Raw genomic sequence first — 20,709 nt, 5'->3', positions numbered from 1 at the left:
CCAGCCCCAGCACACAGCAGTGCCCTGCTGCTGCCAGCACTGTCCTGGGCAAAGCCTGGCACCTGGGAACAAGGAATGTGGCTCTGAATGGGGTGGGCACCTCTACCTCCAGCAGTAACCCTGCCCTGAGGCATTTGGGCATCTCTGCCCTGTTCCTGGGCTTGGCTCCAGCACCAATAAGATGAATCTCAGCCTCAAATATCTGTAGATCCCACCTGGAGAAGAGCTAGAGAAGGACAGAGATGCCCAAGAGCCCAGGTGAAGCCTCTTCCCAGACCAGTCAATCTGCTGGATGAAGTGGCCAATGAACCCTGTGGCTGTTACTGCACTGTGTGATTCCCTATTTCCAAAGGGAATGTGGGAGCAAAGCTGGGCAGCCCTGTGTTCTCCTGGTGGGAATCACTCCTGGCACTTCTGCAGGGCATTCCAGGGGCAGTGAGGGGGTCACACCATGCCTGCACTGCAGGGCAGGGCCCCCAGAGCATCTGTGGGTGCAAAGCCCAAGGGTGAGGGGTTCTCCTACTCTGGCCCTGAATATTTATGGGATTGGGAGACACTTCCACCCTTTCAAAAGGAATTAGGAGCATAATTATCCCAGGGAGCTGGTCCTGACCTCCCAAAACATGAGCCCAGCCTCTGCAGTGCTGCTTCAATTCCTGCTGACCATGGGGCAGCCCTCAAGGAAGGCAGGGGGCTGGAAAGAGGGATTTGGGCAGCCTGTGGCTGTGTGACCCTAGTCTAACACACCAGTCACTCATGGCTTAACAGATGATGCAGGGAAGCAGGGGCTGGATGGTTTTAGCAGCATCCCTGGAATCAGGCTTTGAGCACAGGGCAGGTCTGCCAGGATGAATCCAGGAAAAAAGCTGGTGAAAGGGAGTGCCTTAACACAGGTAATTTATCCTGAAAATTCCACTGCACGTAGGATAAACCACCCTGAGACTGAGGGATCATTCCTCAGTGACCTGGCAGCTCTGTCTTTGTGTACAGGAACAGTTTTTGGTGGTTTTCAATCAGCTGGTGACATTGCACTTTTCAGAATAAAGCAGAGTTAAAGGCTGGAAAGCAGGAAGGCTTCAAGGAACACCATGCTTCCACCTCCTGATGCATTGCCTCTGCTTTGTTGGCCTTTAGCAATCAAACATTTCTACTGCCTCAGGTTCCAAATGCAACTGTTCATAAGTGAGGGGTGATTGTTTGCATGTGCTGCCTCTCCACCACATCTGTGGGGCCACTTCTGAGCCTGGACCTGAACAGCAAATGTGCATTTGAGCATCTGTGCTTTAATTACTGCCTGGTATTGCTAATCATGACTGCTATGGCGAGCTCAGCTCCCACCCTTCTGCCATGGCATTACTGCAGTGGGCAAAGGAATCCCTGCTGGAAAGCTGCTTGGAAAATGTGGCACTGATCAAGCAGTGATCTTGTGGAGCTGTGTGAGACTCCTTCCTCCTGCACACAGCCAAGGCAGTGGGAAATAAAGGAACGTGGGATGAAGCCTGGCATTCCCAAAGTGCTGGGGCTGCTGTGGGCTGGGACATCACTGCTCACTTCCCCCTCTGCCCCGGGGCTGCTCTCAGCCCTGTCCAAGTGGATTTGGCACTGGGATGTCACTGCTCCAGCACTAGGGCCTGGGAGGGGTGTTTGGGGATGGGCTGACACCAGCTTTGGGTGTAGCAGGGCATGGATGCCAGTGTTCTCTGGCTGTGACAGTCAGTCAGCAGTGCTTTGTCCCTGTCACCACTTCAGAGAGCCCTCCTAGGGCCACTGAGCTGCAGACACACAGCTTGGGTTGTCCTCTCTGTCCTTGTGGCCATGGAGCAGCTTTAGCCCCGGCTCTGCAGGGCAGGGCAGAGATTTGTGCCTCCAAAAGCCCAGAGTGGCACTGGCAGAGCCACCCTCCCTTCCCAGCCAGCTGACAGCATCTGGGTGGCATCTCTGGCACCGACCTGAATATGGCCCCAAATGCCCCAGGAAATCCTGTCCAGACATTTGCTGTACAGGCAAAAAAAAAAAAAAAAAAAAGCATTGGCAGAAGGCAGATTTGGAGAGTTTGGAGGGGCAGTGAGTGACTCCCTGGGGACACAGTCACAGCAGCTCAGTGCCCAGCCATCCCCATGGACAGCATGGCCACGTCTGTGGTGGTGGCCAGGGTGGCAGGCAGGAGCAGCCAGGGACCTGCCCTGTGCAAAGGGATGCTCTGGGAAATGCCAGAGGGAGGGAGGGAGAGAGGCCCAGAGACCCAAGAGTGGAGGAGAGCAGTGATGACAGCAAGGCCTTGTAAAAAGTGAAGGTGCCTCGTGTGGAGACACCTGAGAAAAATGATGGTGGCATGAGCTGGGTGGAGGTGGATGGGAGCCTACATCCCCAAGAATTTCTGTTTAACACCTGGACACCCACCTAGGCTGGTGGATAGGTAAAAATGTCACAACTGTTGCTTCCTGTATGTTCAAAATGGAATTTTCCTTGCCTTGCCTTCCCCTCAGCCCTCCCGTGCAGACTTGGAGTGAGGCAAAGCAAAAGTCAGCCTTTGGAAAATTCCTCTGCTGTGTTTAACACAGCATTTCTATAAATTACAGTGCTGTGATTTTTGAAGTCTAACATTTAGAAAAATTGATGGTGGTTTGGGAAGCTGTAACCACAGCTCGCTGCAAACCTGGGATTCCTGTTTTCCAGGAGATATTGTAAGTTCTGCCAGACCAGATGGCAAAGTTTTAATCTGACAGCCAGTCTGGGATGAAATATTGCTGGAGCTCAGAGCAGTGCAGTTCTCTGGCCCATATTTTAGCATATGCATATTTGTGGGAGGGAGCAAACATCTCTCTCAGCAGTCTGAAGTCTGAAATATTGGTCATTCCAGAGGAAGGGATTAGTGCTCCAGGCACGGCTGAGCAGTAAATGAAAAGCTCGTTAGTGCAAGATGTATGGAGGGAGCTGATGTGTGTTATGGCCCCAGCCCCACGTGAGAAGTCCACGTGCAGGATTGTGAACTGCAGGATTGTGAACTGCAGGATTTGTGTCATCTCTGCTCCCACCTCCTTCCCCTCAGGTGGCATCCCCTGGGAACCCAGAGAGCCACGTCCTGTGAAGGTCCAAAGGGTCCCAGGGTGGGAGGAGAAATGTGCCTGGAAGCTGCACGGGGGGAGCTTGGCTGAGAGGCTCCTGGAAGGAAGCCAGGGATGCCCTGTGGGTGGTGGGAGCCTGCTGGGGCTCTGGGGGGTCTAGCTGTGCCAGAGCTGCATTTTCCAACCAGGATTTGCCATTCCACACCACACTGGTGCAGGACCACATGGCTGAGTCTGAATCACAAGGTTCTCTTCACCCCCCCACTTTTTTCATCTTTTTCTGGAAAAATCTCCAGTTCTCTTATGATTTCCCCTTTTGCTACACCCACCTATAACCCCAATACTGATTTTAGTCTTTTCCTCCCAACCTCACACCTTCCAACTCCTTACTCAGCCCCTTGGTCTCCTCACCATGAGACTGGCATCAAAATCATGACAATTTATAAATAAAACACATTTGGGAACCTTGTTATTTGGTTTTGGGTTCCTGAACCTGCAGGGCACTCCTGACATACCTTTCCAAGTTTCCCCTTCTGCAGCCAGAAACAAGAACTTAATGAGTTTCTCCCGCATTCCCCTGACTCCAAAGTCTGGAGATTAAATGAAAATCTTCACCTCTTGTGGAAATAATGATAAATTCTCTTGAACTGAGGGCTCACTGGCATCTGTAACACACTCCATGTGCCACAGACCTCTCCCTGTCCCACCTGTTCCCTTGATCCCTGGGCTGTGCTCCTCAGAACAGGCTCCCTTGGGATTTCCCCCAGCCACCTCCTTGGTTCACCTCCATTTGTCACCCCAAGGGCTTCCCACTTTCTTCCCTTCTCCTCTCTCTTCGACAATCACTCTTCCCTTTCCCTAAATGATCCCTGTTCCCTGTTTTTCCCCCACACCCAGCACCTCTGTGCCCACTCCTGCTCCCTGGCTGCACGGGGGTGCTCCTCTTGCTACCCCTCCTCTAACCCTCTCCAGGTCCAACACCTGCACAGGTGGGACCGTGCCCAGGAGATCTCCCACAACACCACAGGCATTGCCTGACCTCGGGGCTGCCCGAGGGGCACTGCCAAGGGAAGGAGCCCTTGGGAGAAGCTCTGGATGTGCAGCAGTGCCCAGGCTGGGGGCAGGCAGCAGGGAGCTCAGGGCACTGGTTGGGGGGTGCTGGAGGGCAAACACCAGCCCAGAGACCTCACCCATTGTGGTGAACACCTACCTGTACAAGGCAGAGGCTGCTCTCTTCAGCCCTTTGGGTCTGTTGGGTTTGGGCTCCCCGGCCATGTTGATGTCTGCAAGGAAGGGACACGCAGCTGTGACATGGCACATCCCTGCCCCCCTTCAGCTGTACCTGGGCACGGAGCTGGGGTGGATGCACACAGCCCTGCCAGAGAGAAATGAGCTCCCCCCACCCCCCACCCATTGCCACCTGCTTCTGGCATGGCTGGGGCCTGCTGGGGCTCCACAGGAAGGTGAATAAACCCCTGCACTTGGGAAACCTCTTCCCTTTCCAGAGCCACCCACCATTCCCTGAGCACTCAGCACCCTGCACATGGTCCAGTCCACACACACAAACCCAGAACAGCTTTCTTGGGAGAATTCAGTGAGATAAGGCAAAATCCAGACCTGCTGCAGGGTGCTGACTGCTGAGCACCCACCCCTGGATCCTGTGGGAATAACCAGGAATGCTGGGCACTGCTGTGGATCTGGCTGTGTTAAACTCTGCATGGTGCCTGTGCCTGAGCTGCTCTCGGGGCAGCCTCTTCTGCCAGGGGAGGGGAGAACGAGCTCTTCTAATCCCCTGAGGGAATGTCACTCCTTGGCCATGGTGCCAAACGTGCTTTTGATGTGAGAATAAAGTGACACAGCCGATTTCATGGAGCTGCCGAGTGCCTGGCAATCCAACATTGGTGTGGAGCCAGAACTCAGAGAGGTGAGCCGTGGCAAATGCCCCATTGCCTTCTCCAATCAGCCCTAAACCCTGCTGGTTCTTCAGGCCCTAGGTGTATAAAGAGGTGTCAGACCTCTGGGCATGTCAGATCTGAGCTGAGCAAGACAGGGTTTCCTCATGTGGACCAGCACTGCCAAGCCCACCATGAAACCATGGCCCTCACACATGGCAGGAATAAAGAGGAAGAAGCATTTGTGTAAAAAACCCTCATATTTCAAAAATCCAAGTAGTGGAAGGTGAGGGAGTGAAAGAGCAGCTGCTGAGTCCATGGGGTTGGTAAGAAGCCTCTTCATCAGCTGCTGTGAGGCCAGTGATCTCCAGGAGCTTGGAGGAGCCACACCTGTGTTTTTGGAAAAGGCTGGCTGGGTTCAGGAGACTCTTCATCACATACTGAACGTGTTGGTCCTCAGGGGTGTGCCCTGACCTGCCCTGAGGGACCCCACAGAGAACCAGGGGCTGATGTACCCACCCATGGGCACATCCTGCAGCTCCATGAGACCAGCACCCCACGGGAGCTTTGGGATGGACCAGAGAGGTGGTGGGAGAAAAAGATCCCAAATTGGTTTGGGTTGGAAGAAATCTTCCCTGAAAGCCCATCCCATTTCAACCCCCTGCCATGGGCAGGGACACCTTCCACTAGCCCAGGCTGCTCCAAGCCCTGTCCAGCCTGGCCTTGGGCACTGCCAGGGATCCAGGGGCAGCCACAGCTGCTCTGGGCACCCTGTGCCAGGGCCTGCCCACCCTCACAGGGAGGAATTTCTTCAATGATGCCTTGCTTTCTGCTACCTGCACCTTAAGGGGCATCCAACCAACTTTGAGCACATCAGGCCATTCAAAACCTGATTTTTTCATGTTTTATGAAGGGACTTTATTAGGAAATGTGGACAGGTGGGTCCACACCCCACCAAAATCAAGAGCCTACAAAGTGATCCAAAGGAACATCCTGCTGACTTAGGTATTAACCTGGAGAACCACCTCCAGGAGCTGGGGAGGCTGCAGCAGTGCTGGGATGAGCTGAGCAGGAGGAGCACAGGCTGCACATGCAGGACATGACTCCAGAGGAGCATGGACATGCTCCCACTGCCCAGGGCCTAGCTGTGCAACTCCTTGGCTGCCTTTTAGGGTCTCTCAAGAGACCTTATTCCTGCTGAAGCTGGAGCTTGGCCTCTTTCTGAGCTTGAACAACAAATGTGGTGTGGTTGGCTCAGGCATGGCCCCGGGAGCTGCTCTGGGGGCACATTCCCATCAGAGCCTGGGTTAGCCTTGCTGCCCTCCTCCCTCCACCCTGCCCTTCCCAGCTGAGGAGAGTGCAGAGCCTGATGGTGAGAGGGCTGCACGTGGGCACAGGGCAGGTGCAGAGCCAGGTGCTGCCAGCAGGAACATTTCACACACAGCCTGTTGAGCCACCAAAGCTGCTGGCACTGCCAGGGAACAACGAGATCAGACACAGCCCTGTCCAGCTGCAGCTCCCTGGCTCTGAACCCTTTCTGCTGCCAGGGTGCAGCTCACTGGCAGGGATTGCTGCCAGTCACTGCTCCCATGACTGGAGAGCCCCTGACAGCACCAGGCTGGGAACACTCTCCAAGGCAGCAGCACTGGAAGCCCAGGAAAGAAGGACAAGAATCAGCTCCATGTCCTGGGGTACAAGATGTAGTTTGGAGGAGTGTATTATATCCACATCTGTCAGAGCTGGGGCAGTTCTCTGCTGTTTCCCTGGGCAGTTTTTTTCTTCATCTCTCCCACAGCCAATCCTCCCTCCAGGAGATCTCTGCTGTCCATGGCCACTGAGTGTCCCTGCATGGCTGAGAAAATTCCATCATCCCATGGGGAGATGCTGTGCCCAGGGGAGAAGCCAAGCATTCCTACCTGGATCCAATCTGACTTTGGAACCCCACAGCAGCCTTTGCCCACTGCATTCCCAGAGGAGCAGCTTTCTGCCCCACTGCATTCCCAGAGGGAGCCCAGGCCCATCTCCAGCAGCCCTGGAGCTCCAGAGGAAAACTCCAGCCTTGTCCAGGCTCCTGCTCCAGCAGAAGCACAGCTGGCACTGCAGGAGGGCTGAGCCCCCATGGAATGGGACTGCTGCCACCACCCTGACCCACAGCCTGCCAGGGCCTGCTCTCACTCTGGCAGTGTTGGTTTGTACTATTGCATTGTTTATTTTATTTTTATTTTCTTCCCTGGTAAAGAACTGTTATTCCTACTCCCATATCTTTGCCTGAGAGCCCTTTAATTTCAAAATTATAATAATTGGGAGGGAGGGGGTTTGCATTTTCCATTTCAGGGGAAGCTCCTGCCTTCCTTAGCAGACACCTGGCTGTTCAAACCAAGACACTTCATTTGCTGGTACCCACTGCTACAAAGAGCCCTGTAGAGCTCTCACTGGCAGCTGACAACAGCAGGGAATTCATACTCTCAGCTGGTGGTGACAGGCAGTCAGATCCCACAGGATTTCCTTGAGAGTGAAAACGGAGAGACAAGAGCTCAGCAGGAACATCAGCCTGGACAGATTTTGCATCTGATTCCCTTTCTGGCTCCCTCCTCTGCATCACTGACTCCATCTGCCCACCCCAAGGCAGCACTGATCCCTCCTGCTCATACCCAGGCACCTGTTCCCACACTCTGTGGGGAGGTTTTGCTTTTCAGTCCACATGGCAGGGGCAGGGGATGGTGTGGATCCAGCTTCCAGTGCCTCCCTAGGGCAGCTGCCTCCTGCAGTGACTGGGGTGTCTGCAGAAGGCACCCCAGAGGCTGCCAGGACCTGCAGGGACAGTCCCCTCAGCAGGGTGTCTGCAATGTCCCCTGGCAGTCCCAGCCTGTCCTCCCTTTCCACATTCCTACACGGCCACCCCTCCTCTATTTAGAGAAAACATTCCAGCCTTGATTGTCTCACCACAGCTCTTCTCTGCGGGGTTCTCCTGCAAGGGGAGAATCCCAGAGCTCACTGCTCTCAGGAACATCCCAGAGCTCACTGCTCCCAGGAACAGCCCAGAGCTCACTGCTCCCAGGAACATCCCAGAGCTCACTGCTCCCAGGAGCATCCCAGAGCTCACTGCTCCCAGGAACAGCCCAGAGCTCACTGCTCTCAGGAACATCCCAGAGCTCACTGCTCCCAGGAACAGCCCAGAGCTCACTGCTCCCAGGAACATCCCAGAGCTCACTGCTCCCAGGAACATCCCAGAGCTCACTGCTCCCAGGAGCATCCCAGAGCTCACTGCTCCCAGGAACAGCCCAGAGCTCACTGCTCTCAGGAGCATCCCAGAGCTCACTGCTCTCAGGAGCATCCCAGAGCTCACTGCTCCCAGGAACAGCCCAGAGCTCACTGCTCCCAGGAGCATCCCAGAGCTCACTGCTCCCAGGAACAGCCCAGAGCTCACTGCTCCCAGGAGCATCCCAGAGCTCACTGCTCCCAGGAACAACCCAGAGCTCACTGCTCCCAGGAGCATCCCAGAGCTCACTGCTCCCAGGAACAGCCCAGAGCTCACTGCTCCCAGGAACAACCCAGAGCTCACTGCTCCCAGGAGCATCCCAGAGCTCACTGCTCTCAGGAACAGCCCAGAGCTCACTGCTCCCAGGAACAACCCAGAGCTCACTGCTCTCAGGAACATCCCAGAGCTCACTGCTCTCAGGAAGAGCCCAGAGCTCACTGCTCTCAGGAACATCCCAGAGCTCACTGCTCTCAGGAGCATCCCAGAGCTCACTGCTCCCAGGAGCATCCCAGAGCTCACTGCTCTCAGGAGCATCCCAGAGCTCACTGCTCCCAGGAACAACCCAGAGCTCACTGCTCTCAGGAGCATCCCAGAGCTCACTGCTCCCAGGAGCATCCCAGAGCTCACTGCTCTCAGGAGCATCCCAGAGCTCACTGCTCCCAGGAACAACCCAGAGCTCACTGCTCCCAGGAGCATCCCAGAGCTCACTGCTCTCAGGAGCATCCCAGAGCTCACTGCTCTCAGGAGCATCCCAGAGCTCACTGCTCTCAGGAGCATCCCAGAGCTCACTGCTCTCAGGAACATCCCAGAGCTCACTGCTCTCAGGAGCATCCCAGAGCTCACTGCTCCCAGGAACATCCCAGAGCTCACTGCTCCCAGGAACAGCCCAGAGCTCACTGCTCTCAGGAACAGCCCAGAGCTCACTGCTCCCAGGAACAGCCCAGAGCTCACTGCTCCCAGGAACAGCCTGAGGAGCTCTCCTGTGCTCAGCCTGGCCCATGAGGGGCAGGCAGATCAAAGGCAGCTGAGTTTGCACTTTGTCCAGGACATGAACAGGACACCCAGCTATCACACAGTCCTTTTGCCTCCTTCTGGAATTCCAGGCCCTTGGGACCAGCAGAGATCAGAGGTTTTCTGAGAGGAGGTTTTCCTCACAGCAAACCTTTCATCTCTCTCTTCAGCTAAGTGAGCAGGTGTTCCTGTCTCTTGGCCACATCTTCTCTGGAGCATAACAAGGAGCTCCTGGGTTCCCCACTGCCCTCTCCATCCTATCTGAGGCTGCACATGTGGGCAACATCTGGGCTGAAAGCATTCCTGGCATACTGAGCTCTGCCAGGTCTGCAGCTCTGCTCTCTGGAGCTCGAGAGAAGTGAGCAGAAGTTTCTGGTATCTGGATAAAACTCAGAGGAAGCAGCATGGCCTCAGCATGACCTCCTATGTCAAGCTGCTGTGCCAGCAGCAGGGTGGGAATGGGCTGCAAATTGCTTTCCTGGGTGCCCACTGCCTGCAGCAGGCTTGGAAATCACCATTTTTCATTAAAAATCCTTTCCCCAGTTCCAATTCTCAGCTTGGAGCTGGTGACACTTCAGAGCAATCTGAAAAAGCTAAGATGCAGCTGGGGAGATTTGCTTGTTAATTCTCATGCCACAGCAGTGCAGATGTGGGGGAAGTTCTCTTGTTTAACATCTGCTGGTTGAAGTTAGGCTGGGCTGGTCTGGAGATCAGAATCACTGAATCACAGAATAGTTTGGGTTGGAAGGGACCTTAAAAACCATCCCATCCTACCCCCTGCCATGGCAGGGACACCTTCCACTGTCCCAGGGTGCTCCAAGCCCCATCCCACATGGCCTTGGGCACTGCCAGGGATCCAGGGGCAGCCACAGCTGCTCTGGGCACCCTGTGCCAGGGCCTCAGCACTCTCACAGGGAACAATTCCTTCCCAATATCCCATCCATCCCTGCCCCCTGGCAGTGGGAAGCCATTCCCCCTTGTCCTATCCATGTCTTTGGTACCAGGCAATGTCTTTCCCCACCCTTATTCTTCCCCAGCAGTTCCAGGACAAGGCCATGGGATGACCCAGAACTGTGGTTTCGCTGTTTGCCTCCTACAGTCACAGCCCAGAGCTGAGGTTTTGGGCCACAATGTCACATGTGCCTCTGATCCCATCCTACAGGAGCTGGGAGCCTTCAGCCCCTGCCTGGGGGTGCTGCTGGAATGCTGGTCTCCAGCTCTGTGCCTGGCCAGGAATCTTGCTGACCCTGCCTTGTCACTCTGGCCCTGCTGGGTCATCACTGGGTCATCTCTGACCCTCTCTGCAGATCCAACATCCCAGTCTGACTGGGCACTAGCCATCCCTTCACCATCCCCCATGGAACTGATGCTGTTTGGGTTTTGCCTTTTTTGTTCTTTGATATGTTCTCTGTACTCTTCACACATGTATTTGTAGCTCTGTAGCCTCTTGTATTAATGGCTCATTTTCCCCCCAGTAATTTTCCATGGCCTTTTCCTAGACAGAAAACCAAACAAATTCCAGAGCTCCAAGCCCTGAGGGGTACAGGACCCCAGTGCTGTCTTGGTTCTTCCTGGGAGCCAAGGCCATGAACAACTCTTGGAGATCCATTTCATGGACAGAGAACAGCCAGTGCCAAGGGGGGACTCCAGAGAAGGGGTTTGACCTGAGGGAGGATTGCCTCACCTCTTGTGCTCCTAACTGGTGCTTTTTATCAATTATACTAATTTCCTAAAACCTATAAAAATGTACTCACCCCTGTGGGGGTGGGCTTTTGTGGACATCTTTCCATGACTGCCCGTGAAACCTTCAAATAAAAATCAGCTCTTCTATACACAGAATTCACAGAATGACCAGGTTGGAAGAGACCTCCAAGATCATTGAGTCCAACCCAGTCCCAACAGCTCAACTAAACCCTGGCACCCAGTGCCACATCCAGGCTTTGTTAAACACACCCAGGGATGGGGACTGCACCACCTCCCCGGGCAGAACATTCCAGAACTTTATCACCCTTTCTACTAAAAACTCTTTCCTAATATCCAACCTGAATTTCCCTTGGTGCAGCTCAAGGCTGTGTCCTCTGCTTCTGTCAGTGCTGCCTGCAGAAAGAGCCCAAGCCCAGCTGAGCACAGCCACCTTTCAGGAGCTGTGAGAGTGCTGAGCTCACCCCTGAGTCTCCTTTTCTCCAGGCTGAGCACCCCCAGCTCCCTCAGTGGTTCCTCACAGGGTTTGTGTTCCCAGCCCCTCTCCAGCCTCGTTGCCTCCTCTGGATGTGCTCGAGCATCTCAATGTCCTTCCCAAACTGAGGGGCCAGAACTGGACACAGCACTCGAGGTGTGCCCTCACCAGTGCTGAGCACAGGGGCAGAATGACCTCCCTGCTCCTGCTGGTCACACAATTCCTGATCCAGGAGCCATTGTCCTTCTTGGCCACCAGGGCACACTGCTGGCTCATGTTCAGCCGGCTGTCGACCAGCACCCCAGGTCCCTTTCTGCCTGGGCACTGTCCAGCCACACCGTCCTCAGCCCATAGCATTGCAGGGGCTATTGTGGCCAAAATGCAGGACTGGGCACTTGGATTTATCAAACTTCACCTTGTTAGACTCTGCCCATCCATCCAACTGTTCCAGGTCTCTCTGCAGAGCTCTCCTACCTTCCAACAGATGGACACATGCTCCCAGCTTAGTGTCCACAAACTTACTAACAGAATTCAATCCTCTTGTCCTGTCAGCTGCTGCTTGGAGAGAGAGACCAACCCCCAAAATATTAATTCCTTGCTAAAATTTTCTTGAGTTTAATTTCCAAAAATGGGGAAAAACACCACAGCACAGCCCACCCAGCAGGCTACTTGTGGATGTGATAGTCTGGTCAGAGAGAGAGAAAGCTAGATAAGCTTTCCAATGAATTGGTCTGGGAAATATTAGGGAGCTGGAGAGAAAGAATTGTAAACAACCCACAGGTGGTGGTTTTTAACAAGTTGTTTTTCTCCTAAAGTTGTTTACATATGGATGTCTTCTTAATTAGCCAATCATGTGAAATGTGTTGATTAAATGACCAATCAGGTCTCACCTGTAGCAAACCAAGATATAAAAGAAGAGAATTGACAGAACGGGCTGCTTTTAGCCCTTTGCCTTTTGATTTGAGTCTGGGTCATCTCTGACTCAACTGGGACAGCTACTGGGGAAAAATGCCACAGCACAGCCCACGCAGCAGGCTGCTGGGGGAAAAGGACACGGCACAGCCCACACAGCAGGCTGCTGGGGGAAAAGGACACGGCACAGCCCACGCAGCAGGCTGCTGGGGGAAAAGGACACAGCACAGCCCACGCAGCAGGCTGCTGGGGGAAAAGGACACAGCACAGCCCACGCAGCAGGCTGCTGGGGGAAAAGGACACGGCACAGCCCACGCAGCAGGCTGCTGGGGGAAAAGGACACGGCACAGCCCACGCAGCAGGCTGCTGGGGGAAAAGGACACGGCACAGCCCACGCAGCAGGCTGCTGGCCACGGCGGGGCCGGCGAGGGGACTCACCCAGGCTCTGGCCGGCCAGCACGCGGCCGTTCTCGCCCAGCACGGCGGCGCGCGCGTGCCGCTCGTTGGAGTACTGCACGAAGGCGTAGCCCTTGTGCACGGAGCAGCCGACCACGCGCCCGTACTTGGAGAAGATGGTCTCCACATCCGACTTCTTCACCACCGCCGTGTTGAGGTTGCCGATGAACACCCGCGAGTTGATGGACTTGGGGTCATTCTTGTTGGTGATGTTGCTGGTCTGCACCTTCAAGGACATCTTGGATGCCTGCAAGGATAGGTGGGGAGTCAGGAGGGTGTGAGAAGGAATTCACAGAAAAACGGGTGTGGGGCAAAGCTCTGAGTGGAGGAAGCAGCTCCTCAATTTCTACTGGTTACAGTGGGGCAGATCCCATCTCTGGGAGCCCCTGAGTGTTGGGAGATCACTGGCACAGTCAATCCTAAATTCTTGCTAGAAATTAACTGATCAGGTTGACACCTGGTTGGTTCTGTGCAGGGCCAGGAGCTGAACTTTAATGATGACTTGTGGGTCCCTTCCAACTCAGGGTATTCTGTGATTCTAAGGTTGCTTTTAGGGGAGAAACCAAGATTTAAATCCATTTCACATCTAAGTAAAAGCTTTAATGCTGTCATACCAAAGCTTTTACCCCTCTATGCTAAATCACAATTCAAAGAATTCTTTCTGAAGCAGTCTGCATCCAGCACCTCGGTTCATGCCTGCTTTTCCAGGCTTTCCCCTCCCAACACTTGCCAGCCCAGCCCTCACCATGCTCAGGGATGGGTTTGTCCCTGTGAGGCCACACTCGCACCTGGAAGGGGACTTGGGATTTCTGGATATAAATAAGAGATGTAAGCAGTGATCAGCCCACGTGCTCCTGCTGGCACCTGCACTGCGCTGCCTGCACGCCGGGATTTGGGCTGGATTTTGTGCAAACAGGAGGTGTCACTGTTAGCCTGGAAATCACATCACATCAGCTGGGAGCCAAGCCAACCCCTTCCCGTGGCTGCAAGGCAGGCTCCTCCTCGGGCAGCACTGGGAACAGGTTTGCCCTCTGAGCACGAGGGACAGGGCTGGAAGTCGTGTGAAACCCAAGGCAGTGTGGCCTGTCTGCTCCAACTCCTGCAAAACCCACAGCTGTGCAGAGAGATCAGCTTGGTTCCCACCTTCCAGAGCCAGAGGGATGTTTGGGATCCCTGCTCTGCTGCACACACAGGGTGTGGGATTGACCCAGGAACTGTGCAAGGTGTTTTGTGATGCACATGGAGGTGCTGCTCTTCCCCAGCCCCCTCCAGCAGCAACCACAGGTGTTCCCATTCCCAAGGGCAACACCACCAGGGTGTCCACAACTTCTGGAGGTCCCCAAGCCTGGCACAGGGGTTGTGCTGCTACCACAGGGCCAGGTGTCCCCTGCCTGGTGGTCCCCAGCACCTCTCCTGGTACTGCCTGGTTTTGGGGTCTTGGCTCTCTGGGCTCCAAGCCCAAGTCTGAACAGCCTGGTCTGAGGTGGGGACAGCTGGTGACATTACACCTTTCAGAATAAAGCAGGGACAACCAGAGTGAAAGGCTGGAAAGCAGGAAGGCTTCAAGGAACACCATGCTTCCACCTCCTGATGCATTGCCTCTGCTTTGTTGGCCTTTAGCAATCAAACATTTCTACTGCCTCAGGTTCCAAATGCAACTGTTCATAAGTGAGGGGTGATTGTTTGCATGTGCTGCCTCTCCACCACATCTGTGGGGCCACTTCTGAGCCTGGACCTGAACAGCAAATGTGCATTTGAGCATCTGTGCTTTAATTACTGCCTGGTATTGCTAATCAGGAGTGCCTGCCCGCACTGGTGCAGCCCCTGTGGGCCCTGTACCCCCGGTCCCCAAGCCCTGGCAGGCTCTGCTGCCCCAGCCCAGCCTGCCCGAGGCACTGCCAGGGCAGTGTGGGATGTGCCAGCTTTGCTGAGCCCTAACCCATGGAGTTCCCTTTCCTACAGTGCTGCTCTGGCAGGCTGAGCCTGCCAAAAGGCCACAATATTTTGGGGTTGCATCCAAGACTTTCCAAAACCCCAGTCCTGCTTCTTCTTTGTGCTCTCCTGCACAGAGATTCCTCACAGGACACACAGTCTCTGGTTGCTTCTCTCTCCTCTGTTAGAGGGGAGAACACCATCACACCCACCTCACCCTTCGCCAGGGGAGCCCTGTTTTGGCTCCTCAGGGATGTCTGCATGTTTGTGGGAAATGGATTTGTAGAAAATTCTTAAAACTTGACAGAAGTAGCTAAAGCTGATAGGCCAAGAAATGCTTATAGTGTATTGTAATTAAGAAATAGTTAATTTCTGATTGTAATGACATAAATTATAACATCTGTATTATCTCACCCTTCTCATGAGACCAAAAATAAAATCAAAGTTTTTAAAATGCCTCTCAGTTGCTCCATCTCTGGGTCGGAAAAGGGCATAATCCAACAAATGTCTTCCCTTCTGAGCTCCCAGCCCCTCAGGATCTGCTCCTGCCACAGTCCCACTCTGCCCAGGGTGCCCACACAGACAAGCATCAGTGTTAGGGCTCACCAGCACCACTCTAAATCCCAACATCTGAAATTCCAGTCCAGGACAGGGGCATGGGAGGAGACTGCCCCATCCCCACAGGCAGAGGGGGTTTGCAGCCTGAGCCAGGAGCCACAGGGTGCTGGAGCAGTCCCCCAGCAATGGGCTCTGTGCCCAGCTGCCAGGGGCACACCTCCACCTTCCAGGGGAGCACAAAGAGCTGGACACTCCATCCCTGTCACCATTTAAAACCAGGCCACACAGAGCACTGGAGACACCTGGCAAGTCTGAGCCTCTCTGTGAGGATGTGGCTCCACAATAAATCTCTGGCTCCAGCCCCTGCCACTCCATTAACCTGCCACTGAGGCTGGAAATAATCTGCCTGCTAAATCCAATCATAAAAATAAAAAAAGTTAGTCTGAGTCTGGCTTGTTTTATTTTCCCTTTCACACTAACAGATTAAAAGAGCCAGATACTTTTGTTTTATTACTTTAAAACCAATTTCTGGCAGGCAGAGTTTTCCTAAAAACACTGGGAAAAATAGCCAAAGATCAGGACTTTCAAAGATATCTAAGTGAATTCAATTCTCAACCTTTGGCAAGTGGTGCTCCAACTTCCACCCTTATATCAGCCCTTGTTTAATGCTCTCTATTTGAATTTATTTTTGCAGTGCCACCTGGAAGAGGTTCCCAAAGGAAACTGGTGCAGATGGGGAGAAATGGAGGCTTTTCCCAGCTCTTTGGTCACTCTGGGTACCCAGCTTAAGCCTCAAGGTCTCATTTCAGAAATCCTGAGTATCTGCACAAAGCCCAGCTGGAGGCTGCTCCAGGGTGCCAGTGCCCAGGGAATCTCCATCCTGGGAGTGCCTGAGGCTGTGCAGGACCTTCAGAGAGCCTGCACACTTGTGGGGATCTGCAGCCAGGTGGCCCTGGCCTTGCTGCCCTGAGGACACATCAGACCTGCTGTGAGCCCTCCCTTCCCTGGGGACCGAGCATTGTCCCATGGTGACTCCAGCACGTGGCTTTACACCTGGTGACTCCTGGAGCTCCTGAAGCCTGTATTTTCTTGTTTCAGAGCCAACCTGCCCTGGCACCTCTTTCTCCCACCCCAGGCCATTGCCATGGGGACACCTTTGGTCCCTCTAAGCTGCTTCCCCTTCCACTTTTCCATCCTCATCTGCTGGAGTCAGGGCAAGTCTCCAACCAATTTTCTACCCACCCATGGCCCTCCTTTCCTGCAGACCTCTGAGAAATTCCCCTGGTCCCTGGGCAGAGTCTGAGCCCTTCTCCCCATCCTTGGGACCCACCATCCAGCCTGCAGTGCCCACTGGGATGCCAGGATGCTGCAGGACTGTGTCCAAAGCCTTCCTGAAGTCAGGGCAGACACCAACCACGTCACTTTGCCACAGGAGAAAAGTAGCTTGGTCAAGTTTGGCCGAACCATTTCCAGGTCTGTCCCTGCTGAGGAACGTTCCCTTCCTCAAAATCAGACACAGCACACACATCAAATACTCCTGGCTCTGCTTTCACACCCCAGCACTGCAGAGCTTCTCTGCTGCTACCCCCCTGTCCCAAATCAGGCAAAGCCCAAAGCCTCCCCAAGCACTAATCAGCCCAGTCAGGTATTATTTGCATGAGCCTGAAGCTCTGTCCAGCTGTTTGCAGCTGCAAACCCCAAATCCATCAGGGGCTGAGCTCCTTAAGCTTGTGTAGGAGGGATGTGGGTTAAGCTGCCTCTCTGCCTGGGCTGGAACAGGCTGGGATTCAGTGGGATGTGGGGAGAGTGAGGGTATAAAACTTTTGTTTTTCTCCAAATTTCACGGGCTCTCAGCAGGTACCACATGAGCCAGCTCTGCAGCTGTCAGTGGACCCTTCCCCACGTGGATTTGTGTCCTAGTTTGCTATTAAAAAAAAAAGACCTGCATGAAGGTGAGGTGTGGGCAGGAAGGTGGATCTTCACTTGGAGAAGGAAATCCCCTAAGGCATCTCCCAAGATGAAGATTTTGGCTGCCATGGAGTTTGGGGGCGTTGGAAAAGGGGAACCTGTGCCTCTCCTGTGTCCCTGCTGCCCATCCCCACCTGACACCCTCCTTGTCTGGCTCCTGTGACCTTCCTGCAGCTGTGCTGTGCTTGGTCCCTGTTCTGTGTCCTCTCCTGCCCACCTGGGAGGCTGCATCCCAACAATCCCATAGAGCTGGACAAGCAACTTCCACTTAGGAATTCACTTAGGCTTTATAAAGCCTTGCCTAAGGGTAGGACACCCCACATTGCAGGGCCCAGTGACACAGCAAGGAGCTCATCCCTTGGAATTCCCAGTGGCCCCGGGGCCACCTCGGGACACGGCAGGTCTGGGCTGATGGGACATGGGACAGGGCTGCCAGATGGCCAAGCCAAGGTCAGGCAGGGTGATGGCCACGCTGCTGGGAGGGCTGGGCAGTGGGACCCCTGTGTCTCTGCAGATGGGAGCTCTCCAGGGCCATCTGCCCACGCTCTGCTGGCCCTGCCCGGGCAGGCAGCAGGGATTTGGCAGCAGGGACAAGGGAAGGCCAAGGCTGGGGAATGCTCAGAAGGTTTGGCCCCATCACTGGTGTCTCACAACCCCTGGGCCCTGCTGTGCCAGCAGCCTGTGCACGGTGCTCTGCTGCTGCCACACAGGAGCCAGGCATCCCCTGGAGAAATCAGCTCCCTTTCACCTCTGTCCCACCCATCTGGGATTTCTTCTTAAACACAGCAGCCACTTGGCACCACTTACTGGCCTCCTTACTCTAACAACTGGAAAGGGCATTTCAACCAAGGGCATTTCAACTGTTTCATACTCCCCTCCCTGCATTCCAGCAGGGAATGTGTGTCCAGGTGAGATCCAGCAGAACCATCAGCTGGGAAACAGCACAGCTCCACAGCTCGGGGGGAGAGCAGCCTCTCCAGCCACCATGGAACACCCAGCAGGGCTGAGTCAGAGCAGATGTGTCTGCTCAGAAACACCCACACAGCACACACACATTTTCCTGGTAATTCCAAGACATTCCAATAACCACTGCTGGCATCAGCAGGAGCATTTCCACAGCTCTGATTTCACCTTTCACCCCCCATCCCACAACTGCCACAAGACGAACTAGAATTGGAAAAGAGAAAAGACAAAAGGCAACAAAGAATAATACTTGGACATGAATAAACAAAGGTGTAAAGGGGTTTCTCACTTCCAGCACCCCAGAGAACATCAAGGACAGAGTATTAGGATTATCCCTGTTTTCTGCAAGGGAAACTGAAGTCCAGACAGGAGAGGTCTGGGGTGGAGGGGAGTGTGCCCCCAGCCTCACCAAAGCCTCCAGAGATATTGCAGTGGCACTCCCAGTCCCAAATGCCCCCAAAGACACAAGGAGACTAAAGGATGAGATTGCCAGGAGTAAGACTTCTCCTTCCATACTTCCTTCCTTCCTTCTACCCTTCCTAGAATCACAGAATTCCCTGAAGTGGAAGGGACCTTAAAGCCCATCCTGTTCCACCCCCTGCCATGGGCAGGGACATCTTCCACTCTCCCAGGCTGCTCCAAGCCCTGTCCAACCTGGCCTTGGACACTTCCAGGGAGCCAGGGGCAGCCACAGCTTCTCTGGGCATCCTGTGCCAGGGCCTGCCCACCCTCACAGGGAACAATTTTTTCCAAATATCCAATCTAAACCTACTCCCTTCCCCCTTTCCTTGCTTCCTGCCTTCCCTCCCTTCTGCCTGTGCCATCCCCTCTGCACAGGGATGTCCCCAGGGGACAGCACTGAGGCCACACCACGGTGACCCCAGGAGCAGCTGGGGACATCCATCTGCACCCAGGCTGGGCTGTCCAGCACCCTCTGACCACCAGCCCTGCAACCTGAGCCTCCACACAGCCCTGGAGCCTGGCATTTACCCACGGTTCTCCAGGGGTTCATCCCCCTGGGCACAAGGGCACCTGCGTGCCACCGCCAGGTGAGAAGAAAATACAGCAGGGATTAACTGAGTCTTGCACCCCAGAAATTCAAGGATCCCCTGTGCCATTTTTAGGGGTGGCGAGTATCGCAGGCACATCCTTCTTTCTTCAGGATTTTTTCATAGAGGAGCACAGAGGAAAGAAAGAGAAAACAATTTCTATTTCTGCTCCTTGTGTTTCCCATGTGGAATGTGTTTGGAGAATTGTTTACCTGGGGTGATTGCTTGGTTGGATTCTGGTGAGGATTGTTTGAGCCTGGTGGCCAATCCAACCCACCTGTGGCTGGGCTCTCAGAGAGGGTCACGAGTTGTGGGTGAGTTAGAGATGGTAGTTAGAAAAGTAGGTTTGTAGTTTTAGTATCTCCTTTAAATAGTAAATTAATGTATCATAGCATAGTTATAATAAAGAAATCATTCAGCCTTCTGAACTGGAGTCAGACATCAGCATTTCTTCCCACTGGATTCACCGGCATTGACAATAGGTGAGGACCACTCCAGGGTCCCAGTGAGCTCCCACACCCCAGGACAGGCCGTGCCCACCTGCACATGCCCACTGCCCATGCAGGGAGGGGGTGGATGCCAGCAAACTCCTCTCCCTGCCTCTGCTTCTCCTCTCCTCCTGTGACAGCACACCTGGCAGCAACATCACACACTGTCCCCCTGCTGCCAACGGTGTAGGAATCCCTTAAAAATCCTGCTATTCCAGCCAGGAGCAGACTGGAGTGCTGATCAGCTGTCCCCTCCCTGCTCTCAGTTTCCCAGATTAGCCGGTTAATTGAGAGCCAGGTGGCTGCAAACCCCAGGGGCTCCGGCTGAGTGACGACTGTCACGGCAGGAGAAGGGAGAGCAAAAAGCAAACCCAGCCCCCCTGTGTCCTGCAGGAGCTCTTTGTCTCAGTGTGACAGCAGCAACCTGGCTCTTCTGTCCCTCTCATCACGTTTGCTCACAGCAGGGGAGAGGGTGATTTCTATCCTGGGTTTTCCATCGTGGGGTTTTCTATCCTGCCCACATCTCCACCAGGAACACCCTGACACGTTTTTCCAGCTTGGAGGTTTGACAAATGCAGACATCCTGCAGGGACCCCCAGCACGGGGCACAGGGACAAACCTGGTCCCTGCCAGGTTTGGGGCAAATTTGGCATTTGGGGTACTGGAACAAGCACCAGCAATCTGTGTCTTGCCAGCATGGATGGATGGTCCAGGCTGTGGAGCTCCAGTGTGAGTGGGGTGCACCTTGTTCAGGTGTTTTTAACCATCTCAGATATTCCTGTGCAGGGTCATCCCCAGCCCTGACCTCACTGTTTTTTTGGAGGTTGCCCTTGCTGCTTTCATCCCAAACCTTTCATGTCCAAACATCTTTCTTGCTACTTGCGAGGGAGCGACACAGAAAATTTTGGTACTTGATGGGGACAAAACTCTGAGTAGGGTCTACTGAGACAGGATACAGGGGAATGGTTTTGAACTGAAAG

At 54.2% G+C, this 20,709-nt stretch overlaps 1 protein-coding gene across 5 annotated transcripts in view; it reads right to left on the bottom strand.

Annotated features, from left to right (window-relative positions):
- Window positions 1–20,709, bottom strand: part of RALY (RALY heterogeneous nuclear ribonucleoprotein) — a 129,832-nt gene that overhangs the window by 11,268 nt on the left and 97,855 nt on the right. For all 5 annotated transcript variants that reach the window (XM_053958492.1, XM_053958493.1, XM_053958496.1 and 2 more), the window contains 2 exons: window positions 12,754–13,018; window positions 4,276–4,348 (listed from right to left, as the gene is read on the bottom strand). In XM_053958492.1, coding sequence (XP_053814467.1) covers window positions 4,276–4,348; window positions 12,754–13,018 — 338 coding nt within the window. The remainder of the gene's footprint in view (window positions 1–4,275; window positions 4,349–12,753; window positions 13,019–20,709) is intronic.

The sequence above is a fragment of the Vidua chalybeata genome, chromosome 17 (genome assembly GCF_026979565.1).
Source record: "Vidua chalybeata isolate OUT-0048 chromosome 17, bVidCha1 merged haplotype, whole genome shotgun sequence".
Taxonomy (NCBI): Eukaryota; Metazoa; Chordata; class Aves; order Passeriformes; family Viduidae; genus Vidua; species Vidua chalybeata.
This window is presented reverse-complemented; position numbering and strand designations above follow the sequence as displayed.